This window comes from Python bivittatus, unplaced genomic scaffold (genome assembly GCF_059951505.1).
Source record: "Python bivittatus isolate LINGU-HERP-01145 unplaced genomic scaffold, Pbiv_v1 ctg000080_np1212, whole genome shotgun sequence".
NCBI lineage: Eukaryota > Metazoa > Chordata > Lepidosauria > Squamata > Pythonidae > Python > Python bivittatus.
Window position 1 is genome coordinate 49,890,095 of NW_028277035.1, and position 18,889 is coordinate 49,908,983.

Below are 18,889 nucleotides of genomic sequence, written 5' to 3' on the forward strand. Positions count from 1 at the left end.
GCCAGTTTAAACATTGTTGGGAAAGCTTGCTATAAAATGTATACTTACATTGATCTTCCACATGATAATATTCAACTGCCTCTACAAGTATATTGGCTTGTATTTGGTTTTTTGTTTGTTTTTCATAAGTTTTATTAAAGACATTTTTAACAAGATAAAAAGAATACATATTTTAGAAAAGAAATAAAGAAAATAGAGAAAAATAGTGAATAGATAAGAAAGAAAATAGGAAAAAGAAAGAAAAAAGAAAAAGAAAAGAAAAAGAAAAGAAAAGATTATAAAAAGCAGCTTGCAATCTTTTAACAGTGGTTATAAATGCTTTTATATTTTGCCCTCTCTCTCTAAGATTAAATCATAATTTCCTTCTTTCCATAGTCTACCCTTTCTAATGATCAAATGCAAAAAGTCCATAAGGGGTTTCCAATTGCTAATAAATGTGGTTATTGTTCCCTTTCCCTAATCAAACAAGTCAATTTTGTCAATTATCAATTCCGCTAATTCTGTCATTTCCACCTACCATTCCTCTATTGTGGGTATTTCAGAGTCTTGCGTACTGGCTTTTATTTGTGTGTGCATGTGCGTGTGTGTGATTTTAAATGTGCTCATTGAATGTTGCTCCAGCATGACCAAGCACTTTTTAGTAGTTTTAGATGAGGATATTAAATCGTCCCTAGAGGAGATTTTCTTCCATAGAAGTTGGAACTTGAGATGGACAGAAGGAGCTCTCCAAAGTCAGGCCTAAACTCCATTAGAGTCAAGAGCAGAGAGAACTTTATTAAATAGAAGCCAGAAATGTGACACCAAACTGGATAGATGGATGAGGGTTCTGCAAAACATACAGCCCAAAAGAGATTATACTGCAATTAAAATAATTGAAAGCATGGGAAGCCAAGACACGATCAGGTTATAAGTAATTTATAGAAGTTTACAAAAGGATTTCTGTCATGCATGTTAAATGAATAAATCAACTGCTGGGTCAACCTTAGTATAAATTGAGATAGGAAATGAGATCTGACAGATTAGAAGTTTTTAGTGTAAGTACTGTGCAAACTTCTTAATGGTAATTGCTCTGTTTCTTTGTCCATTAATTCTGTGAGATAGGTCATTAACACTTTTATTTTACCCATGGCAGAATAAACCTATAAAGAAAAAGTCAAGACTATCTAGAGGGAATCTGGCCAATGAGAAATTAAATCCAGATTCCCCCCCCCCTTTTGGTCTGGCCAACATTGTATCCCCTAAATCATGCATGTTGAAGAGAATTGCTTGATGCCATTTTTGCAAAGATGTACTGTATATTCAGTGGAAGCTATTTGCAATTGCATAAGACTTCAACTTAAAGGTAAATTATGGACTGTGTCCCACTTGCTCTTTATGGGACCACTGCTAATGCACAGATCGAACATGACTTGTAGAGGAACATACATTTAGGTATGTTCTATGACTAATGTAATGGAATTTGTCCAGATTTGAAAAGAGACAATCTAATTGGTTTAGTCAAGGTAGGGTTTCCCACTGAGGCCTATCTTCCTTGTACTATTGGTCTCTGCCTAACCTGCATGAGTTGTGGCAAGCTTTTTCTCCAATCCATGCAAAGATTGGGTATAAAGTTACTCTGGCTAAATCTGGTCTTACTGAATCAGTCAATAAAAGAAAAATTATTTAATTAATCTGAAGAATATAATAGGTGCAGTGGCAACAGAAGGAAACTAGCTACATCTGTATGTACCATACACAGACTGAAGAGATTTATGTGTATGGATGAGTGGGAGAGGGAGAGAATGTAGTGGATGTCCTCTGAGTCTGCAGCTATATATGTATTTAGCATTAGTACTGCCTTCTGCAACCTGGTACCCTCCAGATGTTTTTGATTTTAATTCTCATAATCACTAGCCAGTATCATCATTGGTCATGCTAGATGGGAAGTTATAGAGGTTGGTCCAAAAGATCTGAAGGAAACCAAGTTGAGGAAGTCTCCACTGAAAGGTTTGATAAAGTAGGAAACCAGCATGTAGGAAAGAAAGACTCATGGGCTATAGTTGCATATGGTTAGATACTGTTTTCACTTTCAGTTAAATGGCTATAGGTTAGGGATGTGTGTGTCTCTTTTTCAGTTTTTATATGCAATGAAAGGACATCTAAAACAGCTTAGGTTTTGAAGCAGGAAGGATCAGCAATAAGATTAGGGGTACTTCTGAATGATTTTGTAGAGTTATCTATTGAAATATTTTGTAGAATATTTCATTTTCCCCTTTTGAGGAATATTTTTTTCTGATTAAGTAAAAAGATGGAAGATTTGGTGGAAAACACAAGAGGATTACAAAGAAAAGATAACATCCCTAAAGTATGAAGAATGAGGCATATCAGTTGTATCATGATCTTATAATGCATCCTGGTGTATTCTGCTCAAAAGTTGCAGGACCTCTGGCTATTGATTTTTATTTGGATGCCTAAATGGAGTCATACAGTATTAATAATTAATGCTGGTCACTTCAATTTTTAAACATGGCAGTTGGAAACCAAAATTATGGTTTTCATTTTAGATATTCTTCAGGCTTTTCTTTTGCTTACCCTACTGTTTTGCAGGAGTCCACCCATGTTGATACCTTATTGATAAAATACATTGGGACAAGCTTGTATGAAATATTCTATGAGACAAGAGCAGATTTATTCTCTTTAATTATATAGCTTGGCTTCTTGTGGCCATTTCGAAAGGAAGTTTTTGAGCGCTACCAAATTAGGAATTAAGAATCTTAGTCAGCTGTAAACTTTAGGGCTTTTAGAAACAGCAGTTTGTCGTTTATGCATTGCTATGTTCTTGAGGGTGTGAGACCACACAAAAGAGAAATTAAAAGTCAACATTTACTCCTCTATACTTCTCCTTTTTTAAAATGAATGTTTCTCCACAATTCTCTGCCAGTTCATCCGCCTGTAAAACAAACTTTATAAATCAGGCCTTGGCTTGCATAAACAAGTAGGGATAAAAGTGCCAAGTTGTAAGGTCAGGTTAGGGTTAATCAGAAGTCCCTTATTTAAGAGGTTTATCTTAATTCTCTCCTATGTCATGAAACTGCAGCTCAATAGCATAATTAATATGTTTTTGTTTCAGATAAAATAATCTCAGAGACTCCTTTATTTTTGAAATATTGAGATAGCCTCTTAAGTTCACTTTCTCAGAGTAGATAAAATAATAGATTAATTCCAAGCAACATAACAACATTTAGTTGTATTTTCAACATAGAACTTTCTCCTTTTTTCATGTCCTCTAGTTTTCATTTTTGATGATTCTAACATTTCTTATGAAGGATCTAAGTACTGATCCATCTTCTTAGTCTTCTAATCCTTCTGCTGCCTTGTTTCCCATTCACCATCCTGGAGAAACCCTTAACACCACTTCTGAGCCCTGCCACACACAACCCACTCAACTTGCGAGCCATACTCAATGCATGTAAAGCCAACCTGCTTTTCCTTTGTTTTGTCCTCACCAAATGCAGATCACAACCACTCTCAGGAATCTGTTACTGTTGGCTGAGTGAGTGTGAAATGTGAACAGGGAGGCAGGAAGCAAGGTGGGCAGTCAATCTCTCCAATAAAAAAAATAACTGCAGGAGAAATAGGCCTGTGTGAGTATTCCACCCACAGCAGAAGCATGGGAAAATTTTAAAAGCTGGTTTCCTGCTTTTGCACAGAACCTGGATTTTTATTTTTTATTTTTTTGCTGCTTGTAACACACCAATGTGGCTTTGCAGCTGGTGGCCTGAGATAGATGGGGCCATATCCAGTAGACAATTGGGGTGGGAAATCTTGGTGTGGTAGGACTTGAATATTTTTGTTCTCTGGTGGATCTGTGTTGTTCTCTTTTCTACTCTCTGATTATTTTCTTCTTTACTTCTCTTTTTGCTTAGTGCTTGTTTTGCTAAGATTTTTTTGGTGACAATTACTACATATGATTGATAATGCTTGATTATTCTGCATTTAACTCAGAATAGAGTTAATTCTTTCTTCACTTGTGCTTCTGCTTTTTTTAAAAAATTCTGCCATCACTTGAATGTTGTACCTCATGTGTTCTGTTCTTATCTTTCCTTGGCTCAACCATGTATCATTTGTTCACTTGTTATCTTTATGAATTTATCTGGACTACTCATTTTAATGACTTAGGTGGTTTTCCCCCTTGTCTTGTCTCTTTATTTGCTTCTTGTCTTGTGCTTTTGACTCTGCTTGGCCATAACATAAATAAAATATTCCTTTGGTTCATACTCATTTTAGAGTTATGATTATTGCTTAATTTGATCCATCTTCTGCAGAGAGAAACTATTTTTTCTATGTTAATTCAGATTGGAGAGTGCTTTGTTGAATCCAAGAGAGCGCCTTCCTGTTTGCTTGGCTACTGGTGGTCACTTGCCTTAACATTTACAAGGGTTTGGGGGGCTGGAGGGAGGTAAGTAAATTAGATAATATTATCTCAGGGAGAGTTTTATTTCTGGTAACTGGCACCAACCTTAACTTTGATGTTTCCAAAATATCACTTAGCATATCCTGAAACTTGGGACTTACCCTTCTAACCCAGAAGATCCCCAGTCCCTAAGGCATGTCCTTCAAATAACTTGAACTCAACAGTTTGTCTTCTTTTACAGATTTACTGGCCACCTCTTCCTGGGCAGAAAGAAGAATGCTTTCGGAAAGGAAAGGACCTAGTGGTAGGTCATTCCTATTGCTTGTAGAAGATTCTGATAGATTTATGCTAAATTTCATCTCCTCTCTATAATATACAGTATTTGAAATGAATTTGCAGCTTCTGAATATCTCTGCAGTCATCTTGAACTTATTGGACTTTCCTTCTGGACAATTTCATTCAGTCCTTCTCCTGCACAAAGGATTCATCCATGGTTGAACATCACTCCCTACCTTAGCTAAAGGAAATTACATTCTGTGAGAGAGAGAGGAGACTAGGGATATATTTCCTCACTTGTACCTACCGACAGCACAAACATGCCCTGGTAATATCTTTGTTCTGCTGTGTTCCCATGGCATTACCTTCATCTCTTCCCCAGCTGATAAATGAATGAGGCTTAAGTTGTCATCTGTGCTGTTATTAAAGTAGTATTTCCCCCTTATTCTGACGTCAAAGGGCAAAGTCAAGGTGTATAAAAGTTTTGTCACTCATAGGGAAGGAAGGAAGGAAGGAAGGAAGGAAGGAAGGAAGGAAGGAAGGAAGGAAGGAAGGAAGGAAGGGGAAGGGGAAGGGGAAGGGGAAGGGGAAGGGGAAGGGGAAGGGGAAGGGGAAGGGGAAGGGTTAGGAACAGAAGTAGTCAGGGTAGCATACAGACTGGCAATGGGACAGCAGATTTCATGCCAGTATAGTTTTCTCAAGGATAGGTGGAGAGCACTTTAATGAAGCAGTGGGGAAAATGCCCTGAGACTCACCAGATTTCAGTTCCCAGTTTTGTTTATAGGTCAGTGTGAGGGTGGGTTTTTTTTTTTTTTTTTGATGACACATTACAGCAGAGATGAAAACTTTTCACAATGTTTTATTTTAGCACACGCATTCTATAACAATAGGCTGTTGCCCTGGCTCTCCTAGCCCTTATACTGTAGGTTGGCTTAGCCACGTAAGCAAATCTTTGGGGCACAGTTCTTACAATTGTTAAAAATTTTAAAGTAACATACTATCTTTCCCTCCCTCCGAAAGTTCTTGCATCTGTTGGGGATTATGTGCTGCCTTAGCATGTTTACTTCTTTTACAAGCCCAGGCTATTCTGAATCAGATGGTGGACTGCCCAAAGTCCCTTACGTTTTTTCTTCCTAATAATTACGTAAGAGAAGAGCCTTCCTGAATCAGATCAGACATTTATTTGGTCTTAAATCCCACTTTAGACACCAGCCAGATGCCTCTAGGAGAATCCACAAAATGGGCTTGAAATCACAGCTTCTCCTATTGAAATCCTGAATCAGTTGGTATTCAGTGGCCTACAGTCAGTTAATCCAAGAAAACTAGGGATGAGCAAGTCTGTCCATTTCAGTTTTGCTCAGGTTTTTCATTTTTTCAAACCCTACATTCTTTCCATGCTGTTTTAGCATCTCTCCTGAAAGTGGTTTTTTTTTACCTTGGTGCTCACAAAAAGTATATACTTCTTCTTAATGTACACATTTTTGTATAACTTTTTCCTAAAGTATATATTTTATAGGCAATTTTTCCTATCATGAAATAGTTTTGATTGTCATTTCCACTAGTATAGATGCTTTTGAGTACATATTCCTATTATAAAATATTCCCATATTGCTTTACACTCTTTGTTCATAAAATTACATCATAAAATCCAGAAATGTCCACATATTAATGGAGAATATATTTTCCATTAATGTATAGATTTGGAAAGTATGCCTTAGGTAAGTTTTCATTCAAATGAAAACTAAACAATTTTTTTTTCACCCTATCAAGTATGTCTTCCATGGATTTTTCTATAGCAGTGTTCTCCATCTTGATACTTTTCAGCTGCATTGAACTACAGCTCCTAATATTCCCAGCCAATTTATCCTCATTTTAATTTTATTTCTGTAGAAGGCAGGTGTCAACACTGATCATGGATGAGCCTCCTTTCATTCACCTGGTCTATGCCCAGAATGTCATTTAACATCTATATTGAACCTCTTGCAGTATTCTTGTTAGGCTGATGATGTATGCTCTCTCTTTTCTACCATCTGCTTCTGAGAAGCTGTGCAAGTCTAAATGCAGGCTAACAAAACTTAATCCAAAAATGCATGAGAGCTCACGTTAGGAGGAATAACTGATGTAGATAGAGATGCAGATAGCTTAGGCATGCTCCTGGTGGGCTTTTTCTCCATGTTAATGGTGTGCCAATTCTGTCCTTTCCTAGTAAAGGCAGATCTTTCTTACTTTTAAATACTGTAATGGCTTCCAGATTGGAATAATGTGCTGAATATGGGGCTACTCATAAAAAGTACCTGGAAATTTACTGGCTTATGCTATAGGCTTATGATTTTGTAATTATTCAGTCATTTTTTTACTCTTTATGATCATTATTTTTCCAAGTTTATCTGACAGTAACTGCTCTTTTGAGTTTTTGTAAGCTTGTGCTTGTGTTGTCAGTGATAGTATCTAACACTTTTGTCTTCTCTTGGCCTCACTGTGGATTGCTTCCGTTTTCCAAAGCATTAGCATCTTCTTTAGTAACTTTTGTCTTTGTATTATATGCTCAAAATAGTGAAGCTTTAGCTCCATCATTAGTGCTTCTAGGGAGTGGTGTAATCTTACTTCATCTAATATTGAACGCTCTGTTCTTTTTGTGGACCAGATATTCTCAGCTTTTTCTCCAGCACCACAGTTTAAAGGCATTAGTACAATATCATCAGTTTGGGCTTCCAATTTGTTTCTGATCTCATTCCTTGTGCTATTCTCAAGAGACATCAAGCTATCTACTGCATTGCTTACATTCAGGTGTCTGAAATGATCTGCTCTGAATGTACATTTTGTGATCCTGCTCATTGGTCTTGATTTTTCTTGGCTGCTGTTTAATGTTTTGCTTCTGAATTATGCTTTCCTTTTTAAAATATTTTGGGGATATGTGTGTGTGTGTGTGTGTGTGTGTGTATGTATGTATATATATGTATGTGTGTGTGTGTGTATGTATGTATGTGTGTGTGTGTATGTATGTATATATATGTATGTGTGTGTGTGTATATATATCACAACACAACTTCTGTCCCCAAAACCTATGAGAGAGAGAGAGAGAGAGAGAGAGAGAGAGAGAGAGAGAGATTACTAGCATATTTTACTGTATATATTACATATTTGGCATCATTTCTTACAGTTGCAGTGTTTCTCAGCTTTTATGATTTTGGATGATTACTAGTATGGAGTTGAAGCTGCAAAGATTTTGAACTAAGCAAAGTAATCTGGCAAACTCTAGCAATCTATACCCAAATCTCCCAGCCTGATTGCCACTGACAAAACAAAGGAAATTACAAAACAAGTTTTTGGTGCTAGATTCACTACAGGTCTTACTACTGACTATTCTTTGCTTCTCCACCATGCAAGCAATAATCTGAGGCAAGGGGGGAGATTGTGGGGCCTAAGAGGGCCTTGGATCTCTTGTTGACAGTCCATCCCAATGTAATGGTTCCCAAGAGTGAGTGTCACTCACTTCAGCCTCCATGTATTTATTTTGTAGTCTGTCACCTTAGCTGCAGGCTTTGGGGATAGTGTTTTAAAATGCTCATTCTTTGCTTTTCCAGACACAGAATAAAGAATCCATTCTTTTAGCTGCAGAGAAAGAGTATTCCTTTCCCAGCATTTCTGCTTTTAATAGGATACATGAGAACTTGACCAACATTATCCAGAAGGAATAGATCAATAGAAGCAATGATTACATTTGTAGAATATACCCAGCTATTAAAGATCTGCTAATGTAATTGAATTAAAATGCCTTGTCTTCATTATCCTCCTTATTAGATACAAGCATTGTTGCAATAATAAAAGTGGAAAATATGTCCCATTCTCCAGTAGATTTTTTGACTGTGGCTTAGAGGTCCAATAAATCTTTTCATGAACTGGTTGCCAGACACATTCTAGGTTTAGCTTATAATCCTTCCACTTATATAAAATAAAGCCTTGTAATAAATTTGTCTTTAATTTTGATTACTTAATACACTGAAAGCCATTAAGGAATGCTTGATTTTTAGATTTTCAAGGAATCTTATTCTTACTTATCCATATTTATGTTCAGTGCTATTAAGTGGATGGAAGTGAAGAATTGGGTGTTGGCACTGGGTTTCACAACAGTGAAAAAAAAGGAACTTTGCTTCTTGCCAGGCGAGATTCACTACTAACCCTGGAATTGTTTTTTTCTCCATCTATTTTGGGTTTGAGCTTACTTTTGTGAAGGATCTTGAGCTGTTTGTTCTTTAAGCATTTCTTGGTTCCCATCCCCAATTTCTTTGGATGAGTTGATCTTGCAGCTGAATTTGCCTAAACTTAATTCAGGTAACCTTACTCTTGTTTTCTCTGTTCAGTAATATTTTTAGGGAGGCTGGACCAGGCTCTTTGCCCAATCTGACTTTTGTTAGTGTATTTTTAAAAGCAAAGATTAGTCTCAAGGCCCTTGGAGTCCATTGAGGTCCCACTTGGATGATAGCTTTGTATAGGGCTGCTTCGTCATCTAGTGTTTTGTGACCACCATTCCACACCACAGAAGCCATTTTGTGAGGGTACCTGTAGCATGCTCTGCAAATTTCTACCTCTGGTTTAGATAAAAACTGTCACAATGAATACCAGAGAAAACACATTAAGAGTTCCTCCAAACTCTTAGTGCTATCTGTTCAGTGCTATTCTTCTGCAGAAGGCTGAAGAATTACAATAACTTTCTATACTTGGAGTAGGAGGCGAGGGAATGGAACAATCCTTCTGTTACAAATTTTGCTTTGCTCCATCCCCTATAGTAGGTGAGACACAGCTTATCTGAGGAGAAGTATTTTATTGCCAGATAGTGTGAGGTGGGGAGAGATTGCAATTAATCTGCATTTTTAATTCTAGGATATTCTGAGTTTTGTTTTGTTAGAGTTTAATACTATTTGATTTGATGTTTCAATTGTTTTTTTAATCATATAAATTGTCCATTATAACTTGGTTGTGTGACAGCAGCCAAATATTATATAAATAATTCTATAGGAAAGGGCACTCATTTTTTTTCGAAACAATTATTCAAAGACATTCTTTTAAGTTTCTCCCTTTTTCTTAGGTGCTGTTGCTCAGTTACTTGGACTTTTAGTTCATCAGTAGGTGAATATGTTTGTAAGCACTTATTAAATAAAATAATTAGCAGCCCCAAATTCTATAATATACACTTGCACTAATCTGAAGGAAAGTATGTGTACTTCAAAATCAATGTTCATATTTGTGCTAACATTTCAATAGTGTCCTAAAAAGCAAAAAAAAAAGTTAATGCAAATGAGAGCTTTTCATATCAAATAAAACTCGTTATTCTTCTGATGGGAAATATATTAGTGAAGTTGCTCTGTCACAGAGGATTTGCAGTAGATTTATTTGCCAGATAAGTTGCTTCCACAAATCAAAACTTATTAAAGATGAGAATGTAGTTATATGGTGATCTACATCTTTAGAGAATACAGTTGAGCTGTACTCTTTTCCTTTCCTTTCCCTTTTAAAAAATTTGTTGTAGTCTAAAGAGAGATAGCAGTACTACAGAGAAAGGCAAGAAAATACCAACTTTCTTTTAAAGTCTTTGTTCCTCTTTATTCTGCACTGGTGAAGCTGTACCTAGAATGCTGCATCCAGTTTTGGGCATTGCATTTTAGCGAGAACATTGACATGATAGCTGTCTTCAAGTGTCTGAAAGGTGGTCAGGTGGAAGACTAACAGCACTGTCCAGAGTTGTTCTAGAAGACAGGAGAAGAAACAGTGGATTTAAATTACCAGGAAGTACATTTGGGTTGAACATCAGGAAAAATTCTTAATGGTAAGAAGTATTCAGCAGTGGAACAGATTGCCTTGGGAAGTGAGTGTTTAAGCAAGCTGGATGGCCATCTTGCAGCCATGCTTTAATAGTAGATTCTAGCCCTGGGCAGGAAGTTGAGCTAAGTGATCTCCACAGTCCCTTTCATTCCTGACATTCAATGATTATACAATTTCCCCTGGAAAACAAGTGTGTCTATTTCAGAATAAGCATCTAGGGTGGAAGCACTAGAAAATCTGTGCCTTCGTGAGTTGCAAGAAAATTAGTGAGGGTAGTGTATGGCCTCTACTTCATAATTGGCTCAAAGAGAGATATGCTCAGGTATGTTCTGCTTTCCTCAATTGCAGCTGGTCATATGGCAGAGGCAACTGCAGGAGGATGAGCCCCATTGCCCCAATTGGTTTATTTTTGAGTTGTGGGAGAGGAAAGGTCTGGAAAAAAATACCTTCTCCCTGTTTTCTCTCCTTTAACCATTCCCTGGAGCAATTTTTTGAAGAATTTCATGTGGCTGTTTTAAGTTAAGCTACTTTGTATATCTTCTCTGTTTTAAGATTTGTGATACAATCAGATGTCTACTGGATGAGGAGGAAAGAAAATGAAATAATAAGATATATATAGGAGGTAAATATAATTCTTATTTTCAGGTGCTGCTGTTTCCCACACTGAATTCCAGTGCCCTCTTGGCTGAAGAAAAAAAAGTTTCTCCTGAAATATATTTAAAAGACTAAGAGTCAGAACGATTTTCTAAGCGCCAAAAATCAGCAAATGGAAACAGATTAATCATGGTTGACAGATTCATTAGAACTCCTGATGTCATAGAAAAATAGCAGCAGTAGTAGTAATAGTAGTAGAAGGAAGGAGGGAAGGGGAAGGAAAGGAAGAGGAAGAAGAGGGAGGGTGGGAGGGAGGGAGCAAGCCAGCCAACTCATGAGGAGAGAGGTGGATGCACAAATTAGTTCAGGCCAGTCAACTTGGTGCCTTTCAGATGTTTTGGGTTATAACTCCCATAGTCCCTTGCCATACTCCACATAGTGGAGTAGGTGCAGAGGTGTCTTTATTTTAGCCTTACGATAACTGTAACCTTGTTTGCAGCCTAGACTGAGAAATAGTGAGCTTTTTGAAGCTGGGTTTGATCTTGAATCTCTGATTCTAATGCAACCCTTTACTCTTTAATGGGGCATGAAAAAGATAGCCAGGGTGTTTAATGGTTGGGACCAGCACCAAGGAGACCCAGACTAAGTCCACCCTGAGCGATAGAATCTGGCTGGGTTGGTTCAGGTCACTCTCTGGCAGTCATTCTCTGTCTGCCCAATGTATCTCACAAGATTGCTACTATCAGGATAAATTGAAAGGAGATCCCAGTGTAAGCAGCCTTGAGCTCTTGGAGGAAAGATGAGATATAAATCTAACAAATAATTGCACTATTTTTTTTATTAAGCTTTTCTATTTCTAGGATTTTCAAGTGTTGTAAGTTTAAAAACATAGCAAAATAATCTAAGAAAAAAGCTTGTAAGAAATTAATTTCATATTCCAGTGCATGCATAAATACTGTCATATATTAAATCTAATATATTAGACCTGCAAAATTGTGCTAAATTATGGTGCATAAAGCATGTGAAAAAAAATCCTGATATGACAAAATTTAAAATGTTTTAAAATGCATTTTCCACACTTCTGCCATCTAAACCAGGATAATATAATACAAAATATTTAAAAACATGTCTTATTTTTCTACTATTACATATATGATAAAGAAAATGTTACGCCTGTTTGCTGTTCCTTGAAACAATAACGTTTTTGGATTAAAAGTTCAAAAGGCATCAACGTGATATGAAACACAAATTTCTGAGATTTATCTGCTGTTTGTTCTGGTGAAGTCCTCAAAGGAAAAAGTTGAAAGCTGAAAATATGGAATTGATTGTTAAGCTATGAAAGAATTCAAATAAATGACTCCTCTTTGGAAATTGAAGAAGTGTAACAAGGCAGAAAATAATCACTTGGAGGGCAGGCTTTGATTATTTTTTTGGAAAGGAGATAACTTTCCTTTTGAATATGCATTTTCTTATGAAAAATACGGGAATTACTGCAGCTCCACTTTCTCCAACCTCATGCCCTCCAGGTGTGTTTAGGATTAAAGTTCCCAGAATTCCTACTCGGCAGGGCCACGAATTGTGTTGTCTGGGAATTATGGGAGTCACTGATGTGTCTGGAGCACACTGGGCTGGGGAACGCTGCCCCTTTCAAGTGCCTGTTTCAAAGAGTTGGTGCTGCTTTTCCAGCTTCTTGCTTGAGCAAGACACAACCTCTTGAGCAATGAAAATACATAAAGGCAATTAGCAGCACCAGCAATATCATTATCAGCTCAAAGTCTAACAAAGGAATAATTGATATTATAATTTGAATTACAAGAAGGATCCCTGCCCAAATAAATACAATGGAGATGAATTAGAACTTATCCCGATGGATGTACAGGATTCTTCCCAGGCTGGAGGCAGCACACAGTGTTTGAAAGGCACAATGGTGGGAGGGCATATTCCAAAAGTAGTGGTTAGGGCCCAACAAAACCTCAGTTCGATTTCATTCTTTTACATTTATATTTCATTAAAATTAAGCATAGTGAATGTGACTGCTTTCTTCTGAGATAATCATTTTCTTCCTATCTCCTTAAACTTACAATTTGGTGACAACTTTTGCAGGTTTCTAAGCTCTGCATTCAAGGCTTTTCAGAGCTAAAGGCAGTCCTTGGGTTTTATATTTCTGGTTTAGAAGATGAATTGATTTATTATGAGCACCTTTAAACTTCAGTCTTTGAACTCAGTTATCATGATAACATGTGACATCTCCTCGGTATGAATCAGATTTCCCATTCTTATGTAACCCCTGGGTAGTCTTAACTAGGTACCAACTATGGCCTGGATTAAAGTGCAGCCCACTGTTTAGTTTACTATGGCCTTCTTGCTTTTTGGTAGTTTAGTTAAAGTCCATGTTTTATTTTTGTACAGAGCATCTAGCTCCTCTTGTGCTGCCCTTTTCCACTTAGTTGCCTCATCTGCTGGCATTTGCAGCACCTCATTCCACAATGTGGGTTCACTTGGTAGCGATGACCTTGCGAGATAGGTAAGTCTGTCAGCTGGAACTCCTTTGTTGGGTCGTGATGAGCATCTCAGAGCAGGTTCAGGAGCGACAACTGGTGGTTCACCCTCTTCTGCATCCTCGGCCTCATCATCTGTCTCTGGTGGAGTCTCTTCCTGGACTTCCATCTCCCTCTGTGGCTGTGGTGTGGTTGTGTCTACTGGTATCAGGCTGAACATCTCAGGCTGGTAACTGCCGCTGCTGGTTTCTCCACAGTCATTATCCACTTGAGTGTAGCACCCTCTCTCCCTCTCATCAAAGTATAGTACTCTGCATACGCTTATTCTTCCCATCTTTGGGTTCAGGATTCTGTATCCCTTGCTTCCTGGAGCATAGCCAATCATGACCCCTTCTTCAGCTCTAGGGTCTAGTTTGGATCTCCTTTCTTTTGGTATGTGGGCATAGCCCTTAGATCCAAACACTCTTAAATGTTTGACGCTTGGTTTTTGCCCATGCCAAAGCTCAAAAGGCGTTACCTTATTGGCTCTGGTTGGCAATCTATTATGCAAGTATGTAGCTGTGATACATCTACCTAGTATTGTCAGCTAGATCTGCCTCTAACAGCATATACCTTACCATGTCCATCAATGATCTGTTCTTTCGTTCTGTGACTCCATTACTCTCTGGCATGTAAGGAGTGGTGTGCTCTATGCCTAGTTGTGTTAGGTATGTCTGCATGATGTTAGAAATGAACTCACTGCCTCTGTCGCTGTGAAGGGCTTGAGGGGTCCAGTTGAATTTATTTTTTACCATAGCAACATATGTCTTCAGCATATCCCCAGTTTGTGACTGCCTACCACTGGTTACTTCACATGTTCTATTGGCTTTAAACATTACATTGAAACCTTTTCTGTTTAATGATCACACAGTCAGCAAATTGGTTGTCAATTGTGGTACATAATATGCATCTGTCACTATGAGGTCTTTGTATTTTTCTCCATTAAAACATCTCAAGGGTATTTTGCCTTTTCCTCTTACTGAGATGGAATTCCCATCAGCAAGAGCAATGTTCCCTTGTGGCTCTTCATTCAGTTCACTAAAGTTATCTCTGTTCCCACAAAGATGTTGGCTTGCACCTGAATCTAAGATCCATTGATTTTTGGTTTCATTAGAATTAGCTCCAAGAGCATTTTCTGCTCTGAAAACTGTATGCAAAGCTAATTTTTCTTTGGAATGCCTTCCTTTTGAAAAATCCTTCTCAGCTTTTACAATATCCAGCTATGTGCCCTGGCTTGTTGCAGGAATGACAAACAATGGGTTTATTGTGCTGATGAGCAATCAGTTGCTTCTGCTCACGTTTCCCTTTTTCTGCCAGGTAACCCATGTCTTTTGTTGACTTTTTATGGAAATACAAACAATTTTTCTATCTCCTCGCTTCACTTCTAATTGCTCCAAACAATTGCCACAAATTCATCCCTTGTAAATTCTGTGCTGCTACAAAAGGGTAATATTTGTCAGGTAATGAGCTTAGGAGAAAAGCCACTTTTAGTCTTTCATTCATGAGATTTTGAATTGTGCTCAGCCTTTCAAAGATAGATGCATTCTCAATAAATGCTCATTAGTATCCTCATCTTCTAAAAAACTAGATGCAATTAGTTCCCTCAGTAATGAAATAATCTTCTGATCTTCATTTTTTAAATATGTCTTCAGGTTCTCAATCATTTCTTTGGCAGTGGGAAGATCTTTTATTTCTGCCAGTCTGTGATCAGGTAGTGAACTAGAAATTAAAATCATGGCTCTTTTGTTTTTCTGTTCCCATAATCTCTTGGCTTCCTCAGAATCCCGTTTGTGGTTGAGGAAAATCTAAACAGTCTAGGCTTTCCTGTAAGTCCAATCTTAGCCTTAGTCTGTATAGCCAAGCTGAAAAATTATCTTCATTTAATTTTGGAATGGGGGGAAGCCGCTCCTCCCTCTCCATTGTTCAAAGAGAGAAAAAATCTGAACTGAGCCTTTTTTTTTAAATGTGCAAGCAGTTTCTTGGCTGTAAAGCCAAAGAAACCTCCTGGGCTAATATGCTGGGCCCGAAACCCTATGTTGGGGGTTATTAAATGTTAATTCAAAAAAACCCTGAGGAGGAAAGAGGATTCATTCCTACCTCTGAAGAGCCATGAGGAGAAGAGAAAGAAAATGAGGGAAACTGGAAAAAAGGGAGGATCCAAGCCCCGCCCACACAAAGCAGCAACGCTAGGCCGCGGTGAAGCCACCCCTCGCTTTGTGCTCGTGTGAGACAGGCCTGGTTGAAACCCCATATTTTCCAACAAAATACACAGGGACTTTAAAAAAAAAAAAAGGAGTGCAGCCAGAATAGAAATGAGAGATGGGATATGGCATGTTCTGCTTGATGACATGATGCAGGCTAGTGTAAGAAAGGGAGGGCAAGGCCTTGTGTTTCTACAGCAATACACGGAGTTTGTTATGTGTGATGGCCATTGGAATCTGGTGGTGCCTCCAATAGACTCCGTGGCTTCTCTGTGCTTATCTGTCAATGACTTCTGCTCCGGAAAAGGCAGCAATTAATCCAGGTCAGACTTGTGAGTGGTCATTTGTCATTCTGCTATGCAACTTAACTTCCTTTTTAAATGACTGGTTTGTCTAGATGAAGGTTGTATGGCTCCTTCATTTCCTGTCATTGTTTCCCTAACAGCAACATTTTTTCTTCCTACATCTTAACTAGAACTGGCAGGCAACTGAATCTAAGACCCTTGCTCTGATTCTGATGTGGTCTTTTTAATAGTAATTTTTCTTTTGGGGGGAAAAAGCAAAATGGATTAAGAAGCCATGAGCAGGTTCTGCTCCGAGAGAGGAAGATGGGGCCATTACATACCTCACTGTCCTATGCAACTTTCACCAAGCTGGTGCTGTCTGTATACATTGGTTTACAACTCCCACAATCTCCATCCAGCAAAGACACTGGCCCTCCTGGCTTGAGGTATTGTAGTCTAATATAACTGCAGGGCATCATGTTGGGGAAGGCTGATTTAGTTTGAAGCACTATAGAATGACTGCTTATAAGTCAGTCATTTTCTTATCTGGGGTATTAGCCAATTCATTTCAAGTTGTCCTAAATTCCCTTAAGACTCTTAGAGCAGAGAAAAGCCCAAGATGGCTGGCTGGCTGGCTGATTTATTTATTTACTTATCAAATTTATATAGCCACCCATCTCACAGAAAAATGAGATTTTGGGGTTGTCGGCCCCTGGAGATGAATGTTTTATGTCAATTCACATTCTATGTTTTATGTTCATGGGCCGCAAATTGTTATATATTGCCCTGTGCCCATATAACCAAGTATCTTGGCCTAGCCAGTGTAAACTATTCAGGCTTCATTGGTATTCTGTTCTGCATGTAGGATTCTGACCTATAGTCTCCAATAATCTCAGCCCCCAGAATCCAGCATGTAGGGATGCTGTTGCAGAATCCAGGCTCCCTCCATTCATGAAACGGAAGAAACCTTTTTCAACAACCTGTAGCTCTGAAATTATATGGGTGAACCAGTATACTATAGTTGTTAAAATGTGGGCATGGAGTACAGAAACCCAGGTTCAGTTTCCCATTTTTCCATGAAACTTCCTGGACAATTTTGGCCAGTTGTATTTCCATAGTATAACCTGCCTTACGTATTGAAAGCAGAGCAAACAACTAAGTAATATGTATCCTTTTTTCCCCTTTAATCAGCGGGCCTCTTGACTTTATTGTCTTTGGAAACAGCTCTTCTTAATGTAAGTCCTCTTTATTTTGAAGATAGCTTACCTTTTCAGAATTTCTGCCAACAAATTTGTTACAGTTTAAAGTAACATTTGATTACTATAAGTCAACATTCCTAGCATTTACATTAGGAATAGACAATACTTTTAAGCTGGAGGCTCATTTCAGATTTTGAGAATAGAGCGAATACCTTCACAAAATGGCTCCCTTGGCAGGTGGGCTATTTGTGGCAAGTATGGCCAGTCACAAAGCACCCGATAGTGAATGGGAGGATCTATTTCAAGCAGTGCTGGATTTAGGCATAAGTGAACAAGCTACAGCTTAGGTCTACAATCCACAGAGCCTCACAAAATTTCAGATTTTTTTTTTTTTTTTGGCTTTTAGAATTTATATTTAAGCATTGTTTTCAGGGTACTATATTATAATCTGTGAGAGAGATCAAGTCAGCCAAATTATAAATATGTAATCAGTAAATGCATTCATTTGAAAATAATTTGTATTTTTCACTTTAAATACCTTGCTATTAAATAATTAAAAGGTATATACAGTGGTACCTCGGGTCACAAACTTAATTCGTTCCGTGACTCTGATCGCGACTTGAATTGGTCGCAACCGGAATAAAATTTTCCCATAAGGTTCAATGTAATTATGGTTAATCGGTTCTGATCCCTCCGAATTTGGTCGCCAACCGATTTTGGTCGCGTCCCGAATCAAATTTTCCCATAAGGTTCAATGTAATTACGGTTAATCCGTTCTGAACCATATGTATTTTTTTTTTTAAACCACAAAAATATGAAACAAAATACAGTACAGTGCAGTACGAAGAGAGAGAATGCTAACCTTGCTCGAGGCGACTTCTGGTGTGGAGGACAGGAAGGCAGGTAGGGAGGCGGTTATTGCTTGGAGGGAGAGTCCCCCTCCCTACAGGAAGCCACGACCACGTGTCACGGCAGGGAAAATGGCCGCAGATCCTGTTCGTCACCTGATGCGGAGTTCGCGGACGGAAGCAAAATTTTGTGAACGGTGCTGTTCGTGACCCGAATTGGTCGTGAACAGAAGCGTTCGTGACCCGAGTTATCACTGTATATGTTTTCAATTTTTTTGTGGTGACCCAAGGTCCTGTTTTGGTACGTACCTTTGTGAGGCTTTCTGGTGTAACCTTTTAACAAGGGGCCTCCAAGCTTTATATAGTTTACGGCCTCACCAAGTCTAAATCTGGCACTGATTTCAAGGGATACAGAGGCTGAAACATGAAAGGAAAACTGGGTCTGTCAATCCAGGAATATGGACAGAGATATCCAAAGCCTGCAAAAATCAGATTCCCCTCTCAGGTGGGTTTTAAAAAGAGAAAGGGGTGGGTCCATTCTCTCCTTGCCTTTCGCCTTTTGGTCATGGGAACATCTCTTCCTGGGATCAAATCCAGGGAGGCAGAACCTCAACCCAGGAGCTGCATTGGAGATCCAGGAAAAATATACCCATTTAGGGAACAGTCAAACTAGATGTGGGATTAGAATGTCTGGATTTTTGCTGATGGAGTAGTGGCTGAGATAACCCCACTAGAAA

The 18,889-nt window shown here is 38.3% G+C and overlaps 1 protein-coding gene across 1 annotated transcript in view; it reads left to right on the top strand.

Annotated features, from left to right (window-relative positions):
• SEMA3G (semaphorin 3G) overlaps positions 1-18,889 on the top strand; it is a 109,335-nt gene that overhangs the window by 39,005 nt on the left and 51,441 nt on the right. The window contains exon 3 of the mRNA XM_088134038.1: positions 4,635-4,697. Coding sequence (XP_087990164.1) covers positions 4,635-4,697 — 63 coding nt within the window. The remainder of the gene's footprint in view (positions 1-4,634; positions 4,698-18,889) is intronic.